The sequence below is a fragment of the Pinus tabuliformis genome, chromosome 8 (genome assembly GCF_031772625.1).
Source record: "Pinus tabuliformis cultivar Carrire ecotype Pingquan chromosome 8, CPIR1, whole genome shotgun sequence".
In the NCBI taxonomy this organism is placed as follows: Eukaryota; Viridiplantae; Streptophyta; class Pinopsida; order Pinales; family Pinaceae; genus Pinus; species Pinus tabuliformis.
In genome coordinates, this window is record NC_142294.1 from 1336413684 (window position 1) to 1336422768 (window position 9085).

The following is a 9085-nucleotide window of genomic DNA, read 5'->3' on the forward strand; positions in this document are numbered from 1 at the left end:
CTCCTTATCATCGTAAACTATATGAAAGAAGGTACCTGGCAATCCAGGACTTTCTCCTGGCGAGGGACCGGGAGTAGGACTTTCTCCTCGCGAGGGAGGGGGAGTGGAATCCTGGACAGGACCTTTTACCAATTTACTTGATATATCGTTGTAGTTGTAGCTTAAGTTGCAGCCGCCTAGCTGAATGAATCCAGAAGTTCTGTGGCATCCTTCAACAAGTTTTGCTTTCGCCGTCAATGCGCACCGTTTGCAAGCGGTGGGTTCTAAATCACCTTGGCACTGGACAACCCCATGAACGATATTGTTGTCTTTCCCCTCAACACCGCTGCCACTGAATTCCCTGACATGAGCGTCCCCCACCAGTGATTCCAGTAGCTTGTTTAGATTTTGCTGGAAGGCGCTACCTGTCAAAGAACCCAAAAATTAACGGTCAGAATTTTCTTTCTCCTTTAAAAGAGAAGATAGGATTCCAATCTCCCGAGCTAGATGACCATGAATTAATAGTTGTGTACTATTTAGAATCAATACCACATTATCCCTGCGCCATAGTCACCACATCATCTTCTTGCCACATTAGCAGGCAACTCCTATTTCCACCTCTATAACAAAGTTAATGCTTTCTGACATGCAAGGGGAATAGGAGTTGCCTTGCATTAACATGCCAAAGTCAATTTTGAGGGAAATATAAATGCAAGGCAACTCCTATTCAGCGGGAAATATAAATGCAAGGCAACTCCTATTCAGCCTGCATGTCAGACAGCATTAACTTTGCTATAGAGGTGGAAATAAGATGCCAAAGTCAATTTTGAGGGAAATATAAATGCAAGGCAACTCCTATTCAGCCTGCATGTCAGACAGCATTAACTTTGCTATAGAGGTGGAAATAAGAGTTGCCACATTAGCATGCCTCTGGATGATTTAATTTATCACATCATCTTAATTTGTCTTTCATGCCACATCATACTCCATTTTAAATGGGTCCACGTGTTCGACCTTGCTAACATTTGAATTTTTGCTTTTCATAAAAACATAGCTTAAAGAATTTTTGGACATCTTTACTTCTAGATCTGTCAACAAATGGGCTCCTGTGATTAGGATTCCGTTAATATACATTCTCATTAACGGACTACCGACCATTAGGCTACATGATACACCTGCCTTAATTTAATCCAGTTCGGTTTACAGTCTGTAACTAACAAAAATGGGAATAACCTCCGTGAACTAACAAATTCATTCACGGAACAGTAGGGAGAAAGTTTTGGGACCATCAAGCCACTAGGGTAGCAAAAAAGATAAACCTTATACTTTTAATTGGTTCAATTGACAAACTTCAATTGGTGTTAACTAGAAAAGATATCGTCAACTAATGGTATTATATGACTGGATATCACGTGATTTTACATATTGACCATGTTAACACTAAATATCTAATGAACAAATCAATATCCAGTCACGTGATTTTACATATTGACCATGTTAACACTAAATATCTAATGAACAAATCAATTAATAATGGTACGGTAACCAGATGGTTATTACTATTGCAAGAATCCGAGAAAATATAATGTGGTGGCGAACTTTCTTTCAAGGCTTACCATAAATAAAAATGAGCCACTTGTTGAAGACTTTTTCTTAATGAACATGTTTTTGTAGTATCTATTAACTCACCATGGTTTGCAGATATTGCTAACTATTTGGTCACAAGGAAGCTTCTGCCTCATCTATCTCTAAAGGAATGAAAAATATCATTAATTAAAGTTGGCTATTGATGTATCTTTTACATGGGCCCTATCTAGTTATCTAGTGATGTGTAAGAGAGAATGAGATCCATGGCATATTAAAGGCTTGTCATAATGGGCCTTGTGAATGCCATTTTGTAGATGAGAGCATTGACTATAAGGTACTCCATCAAGCGTACAACTGGCCCTCCATTTTTTGAGATGCCACCCAGCGAATAAAAATATGTGACAATTGCCAACACACGAGAAAGCCAATTGAGTCAAATGAAATGCAGCTAGAACCCTTTGAAAAGTGGGTTTTTGATTTTCAAACCTATCAACCCTCCATCCCGGAAAATATCCTATCCCTTTCGCTACACTAATTATGTTAGAAAGTAGATGGAAGCAAAGGCACTCTCAACCACAACAGAACAAGTAGTAGAAAACTTCATGCATGGAGAAATCTTGGTCATATTTGGTGTATCATGAGAGATTGTCACTAATGGAGGGACACAATTCGCTTCAACACTAATTAAGGACATCATAGAGGAATATAATATTAAACACATGTTAACCACACCATATCATCCCTAGGTTAATGGGCAAGTAGGAGGGGAAAATAAGATAACTTAGACCATCATTTCAAAAACTATATAACTCCACCTCAAAGATTGGGCAAATAGACTAACTAGCGCATTTTGGACCTACCAAACTACACAGTGAAAAACCGCTACCTACACTCTATAGGAGGTACTATATGGAGAAAGAGTTCTTTTACCAATAGAGACAAAAGTACAAACCTTGAGGACAATAATGGAACTGGGCATGAATCTATCTAAGGTGCAACAACAAATACTTCTCCAAATCAATGAGCTAGATAAACTTTGTAGAGTCTACTCAACATTAGACAACTATTATTCAGCAACAAAGGAATCGGTGGCATGACAAGCTCATAAAGAAGATGAGATCCAAAGTCGAATATTGGGCCTTATTATTTGATTTAAGATCCAAAGTCTTTAAAGAAAACAAATACTTCTCCAAATCAATGAGCTAGATAAACTTTGTAGAGTCTACTCAACATTAGACAACTATTATTCAGCAACAAAGGAATCGGTGGCATGACAAGCTCATAAAGAAGATGAGATCCAAAGTCGAATATTGGGCCTTATTATTTGATTTAAGATCCAAAGTCTTTAAAGAAAACAAATACTTCTCCAAATCAATGAGCTAGATAAACTTTGTAGAGTCTACTCAACATTAGACAACTATTATTCAGCAACAAAGGAATCGGTGGCATGACAAGCTCATAAAGAAGATGAGATCCAAAGTCGAATATTGGGCCTTATTATTTGATTTAAGATCCAAAGTCTTTAAAGGAAACTTTCATCCATGTTGGCTAGGGCCATATGAGATCATTACTACATATAACAATACGCCATCAAGCTTTGTACCATTGATGAAAAAAGAACTCCATTGATGGAAAATGGGCACGAGCTTCAACTGTATCACAAGCCATTATCCAAGGAAGCGTTTTTAAGATGGCTGAATAAAGGATGGTCTGATAATGACTCAAAAATTTCCCATAAGGGGAAAATCCCCGTCGGATGTTTCATTCTTAAAAATTCTCTTTTAAGAAAAAGAGATATAATAAAAGCCCATTTATGAAAATATTTACGTCGGATGTTTCATTCTTAAAAATTCTCTTTTAAGAAAAAGATATATAATAAAAGCCCATTTATGAAAATATTTAGGGCACAATTAGATGCATATCATGTGAAATCTAGTGCGCACGTAATGTGTTAGAAGAAAAGAAAATGAGATTTATGAAAATATTTAGGGCACAATTAGATGCATATCATGTGAAATCTAGTGCGCACGTAATGTGTTAGAAGAAAAGAAAATGAGATAACATATGTTGAAACTTGTCTGTGTGATTTGCAGGTTCTTAATATTTATTTTTGTTACTTCTAATGAAACACTCCTTCGGATTGTCGTGGGATAAAAGGGAACAACTTTGTTGTTACAATGCCTACTATGGATAGAACCAATGTGTTGTTGCAAAACCTCCCATGGATGAAATTGTACAGTGTTGTAATTCCTGCAGGCAACCATGTCACAACACCGACTCGGAAACCATGCTGCAACATTTTTCGAGTGGATCCAGTACAGTTCCTGTGTTGCAACACCTTATGTTACAACACCAATCCAAGTTAATTTTTACAACAACCTCGCAAACTAAGTTGCACTTGAAACCACTAATAAGATGAGAAAAGGATATGACATGAGTTGACCAACAACCCCAACCTAGAAAAGCCAAAGAATATGAAAAGACATGACTAACAAACGACTATCTGCAGAAAGTATTTGTTATTGAAACATTTCGTAATGCTCACCACTCATAACAAATGATAAAGAAACACCCATCCATCCTATATTTTTTTACATTTTTTAATTTTATTTCAATTATTTATATTTTTATACATATATTATTTTATTTAAATAAATATATAAATAAAACTAAATGTAAATTTATTTAAAATATAATAAAATAATGCATGCTTAGCGGTTGCATGTAGGGCACATTGCCAGGGTCGAGTGACTCAGTCCCTCTGTGTGCGGTCGATCGACAATCCCTCACCTTCTTAAGTAAGAACTTCCATTGGAGACCCATCCCTAAAAACATGTATATTTATTTAATTTGAATTAGTCTAAAAATTGTTTTTTGCTTTGAAAGTTATGGAAATTTAAGTTATATTTTGAAAAATAATTGCTAGCCATTTTTGTAAATCTAAGTAAAGCTATCAAAATTCATAATTTTAGGTGTTATAAATGTTTTTCATGGTTCTGAATCTAAAATTCATAATTTTAAGTATGTTTTTGATGGTGGTGAATCCATTTTCATAATTTTAAGTGCTGTACATGTTTTTTTCATGGTGCTGAATCCAAAATTCATAATTTTAAGTGCTCTAGATGTTTTTGATGGTGCTGAATCCATTCCACCATAAAAAACACGATTCAAACATTTCATTTACAAGATTTTTTTAAATTTTTTTACCTTGATTCCGGTCACTTTTAACAATCAGACAATTCAATTCCTTGAACTCCATAGATGACTCCATTTCATTTTATCAATTATCCACGATTAGCTCCAGTCAGTTCATTTCATTTTATGAACGATTAGATTCACGATTAGCTCCGGTCACGCTTTTCAAAATCATAATTGTACGAGCAGGAGCTCTAGATCAACAGATAGGACATATGTAAATAGATAGATAGATAGGAAATCTGTAAATAGAATAAGATAGATAGGACATTTCTAAATAGATAGATACGAGATCTGTATCCCAATCAATTCTGACATATTAAAAATAACATGAAAAAATCGTAAAAATAAGGGTTTTAAAAATTGTAATACACAGAGTTAAAAATTAAATTTGTTGGGGTTTTTGAAGTGTTTTTTAAGATTACCAAGTAAAACTCGGCATCCGAATCTTTTTCTAAAGGAAGTATTTAACAAATTTGATTACGTACCATTTCTATATTTGTTATTTTGACATTGAGACCAAACCACAGAGGCAAAATCCACCGGATTTTCGTCGTAACCTAAGCGGCAGCCGTTTAGTCGAATGTCTCCGGAAGTGCCGTTGCATATCTGAACAAGCCTGGTCTTCGCCGTAGATGCGCACCGATGACACTCATGGTGCTCTAGAATTGCTAAGCACTGGACAAGACCATAAACAGCACTATTGGAACCCTCGTCACCAAACCTGGAAGTGTTGTATGCGCTGTAATAAGCACTCTTCACAAGTCTTTTCATAACCTTGTTTAGATTATGTTGGAAGGCGCTACCATTTCTATATTCGCTGTGATTTCCACAACTATACGAAACCATATTAGTGTACGGCTCAGCCACTGAGAGAGGCATATGGACAGCCACACAGAGAACAAGTAACAGGCTCATCCTCGCGGCCATTGCCCCGACTGCATGAACGTTCTTTTCTTTTTCCATCTGCATTCAGAAAAGAGAAAAATTTGTATTCTGCTAAGTTGAGCTCCTCCTCAACCCAAGGTCATTAAAGAGTGAATCCAAAATTCAACCTTATTTGCTAGTCAACTTTGGAAATGACAACCCATGCACTAAACTTATAGCCTAGAGTCACCGAGCCCACATATTTTAATAATTAAAAAAGACTTTTCAAATCAGAAATGGCAAAAATTCAAGAAGCCATCTATCTAATGACAAGTAATTTTAGAGTCTTCAAATGACTTTGCAATTCACAAATGGTGAAAATTCAAAAGAGATCCATCTAGAAGTTTTAAAGTTCTAAAATTATCCATACAATCACAAAATGTAGATCTTAATGTCTTATATGATATATCTTAATGTCTTATATGATATTCTTTTTGAGTTTATGTCAAATCAATGTTCCCATATGGTTACGATATATTTTTATATTTTTTAAGTTGAGGTTAAATTAATGGTTTTATATGAGATTTTTTAATCCAGGTTGGTATGTTTTTAATTGAGATTTCAATGATTAAGTTATTTAAAGAATATTCAAAATATAAATTAATATAGATCTATTTTAAATATCAACTATATTTGTTAGTCAATACATGACAATAACAATCCATGTAGCCCAAGTCACCAAGTCCACATGTTTTAATAAGAGTCCTAAAATGACTTTGCAAGCCACAAATGGTTAGAATTCAAAAACAACCATCTAATCACTAGTAGTGTTAAAGTCCTATAATCATCCATATAATCACAAAAGGTACTAAAAGCATCCATCTTAATGTCTTATATGATATTCTTTTTTAGTTGAGGTCAAATCAATGTTCCCACATGATTATGATATTTTTTTTAAGTTGAGGTTAAATTAATGGTTTTATATGATAAATTTTTAATTGAGATTGGTATGTTTTTAATTGAGATTTTAATGATTAAGTTATTTAAAGAAGATTGAAAATATGGATCAATATAGATCTATGTGACTTTAAAAAATTTAGAATGTGGATAAAGCAAGTAAGTAGAAAAACATATGATATTAAGGAATTTCACCTCATATGGAAGCATGATGCTAAAGAGTATTTGACATCTTCAACCAAAGGAAAAACTAATATTTTAATTGCACAACTAGTTCCCATTATCTAAGATGTGAAACTAGCAAATAAATGGTCTCTAAAGAAAATTGAAAAAAAAAAAACTTGGATATTTTTTGCAGCAAAAGGATGGTAGAAACATAATAACATTTTATCAAAAAATGTGCAGTAAAAATATTCATCCTTAATTTAATAACAACTTAAAAGTTAACAATCTCAACAAACTTTAAAAAAACAAGACTTCACCAAACAACAAGTTTCTTATTCAAAATTCATAACAAGAAAAGCAATATGGAAATAACAAGAGAAACAATGCTTGATTTTAGACTTTTGTGATCCCTACTAATTTTGATAAATTATTTTGGATTAATCACATCATGAGTTTGTGGTTCATGATGAGCACAAAGGTGAAAAAATCAGCAAATCATAATGTTTAAATCTCAAGGATGCATCTGTTCCAGAGTTAGCAGCCCGTTAAAAATAGTTGAATAAAATTATTATTATTTTGTTATGTTTTATTTTAAATCATTAATATTTTTAATTAAAATAATAATGAATTCAAAATTAGTTAGATTAATTCAACAATATAATAAGAATGGAATATATAATTAAAATAAGTTTAATATGGTTATTATTAAAAATGAATAATATTCAACAATTATATTTAAATATTATTATATAAAAAGATTGAATAATATTTTAATAGGTAGGTCAAAGAGGATATAAATTGCAATATAAAAATGAAAATAATCAATTATTAATTTAAAAAAAAAAAATTATGAGAAGAGGGTTGGATCCAACTTCTACTTAACTTCCAAGCATTGTCCCTATTAAGATTAATAGAACATTTTTCAATTTCAATGGCTTCTCAAAGCTTACATTTTTCAATTTTCTACTTAACTTCCAACCATCATTCCTGTTAATATTAATAAAACATTTTTCAATTTCAATGGCTTCTTGAGGCTTACATTTTTCAATTTCAATGACTTCTCGAAGCTTCCTATGATGGAAGTGATTAATCTTGGCAATGACCATGGTGATTGGATTTCACTGCATGTTCACCTAAAGCCGAGTAACGAGAGCAGTTGTGTTTAATGTGTGCTGCATGTTCTTGGATTCTTTGGTTAATGAAGCGACCAGTTTCCCCAATATGGGATTCCCCAATGTAGGGAATCCCACCAGAACATGGGATGGAGTACACCCCTTTCACGTCTTTAGGGTTTACCTGGTCTTTGACCATCTAACCATATTAAACTTATTTTTAATTATATATTTACAAATATTCAATTCTTATTATATTATTAAATTAATCTAACTAATTTTGAATTCAATATTATTTTAATTAAAAATATTAATAAATTAAAATAAAACATAGCAAAATAATAATAAATTTATTCAATTATTTTTTAAAAGCCAATTCATAACAGCTATTTAGTAATGGCTAACTCTATAATAGATGCATCTTTGCCATTTAAACATTCTGACTAACTAATTTTTCCACCACATTAAATGGTTCAAAAAATTAAAAAAATTATAAAAAAACAATGTAAAAAAATAATAAGAATAAAATTAAGTTGGTGAAAGTGCGAAGTCTCATAAATGCAATTAAAAAGTCAATAATTCATTAAAAACAATTTAATCATATTCTTAGATTATATACTCCATGTCCACGACCATGACCCCGAGGATCGGTCAATAACGCGACGTCCGGCCACGTTTATCTACGCGTTGCGACGACGACTTGAGACTATCCGCGTCTCATTCATCCAACGGCTCAGGCTGTCTCAATCATTCAAGAGCCTACGGCCTAACTCTCAAACTTTGCTATTCTAATCTCATTGCTGCATCTCAACTGCTCACGTTAAAGCTATCGCGTCAATTCCCAACCTATCATTCTACTTTCTATTGCGTGTACAACTCATCTAAAGGACATATTGTACTTATTACATCCATATTAATTGGAAAATAACCCTTAATTTCTGGCGAGCAATATTTTCTATGCTATTGGGTATTCAACGCTGTTTAAGAGTACTATGATGGGACCTCAAGTCGGCCAGCAATCGCTTAGCAAATTCACCATGCATGCATGGGTATGTAACGGGATAGCCCTCTGGCCGGGAAAGGACTCCAGCTTCCACCGGAAAATATTGACGCGACTCGCTAGCTGCAGGCCCTGCATTAATGCGATAGTCATTTGAATTTTGAAAACGCCCGCCCAAATTTTAGATATTTTAATTTCAAATTCGGGAATGGTTAATCAGTTT

The 9085-nt window shown here is 33.5% G+C and overlaps 1 protein-coding gene across 1 annotated transcript in view; it reads right to left on the minus strand.

The window, feature by feature from the left end:
- The window catches only part of LOC149240410 (cysteine-rich receptor-like protein kinase 2), a 57969-nt gene extending 52127 nt beyond the window's left edge, over window positions 1-5842 (minus strand). Inside the window, exons 1-2 of the mRNA XM_089370165.1 lie at window positions 5250-5842; window positions 36-404 (exon numbers count right to left, since the gene is read on the minus strand). Coding sequence (XP_089226291.1) covers window positions 36-404; window positions 5250-5733 — 853 coding nt within the window. The 5' untranslated portion in view covers window positions 5734-5842. The remainder of the gene's footprint in view (window positions 1-35; window positions 405-5249) is intronic.
- Between the last annotated feature and the right edge of the window lie 3243 nt (window positions 5843-9085).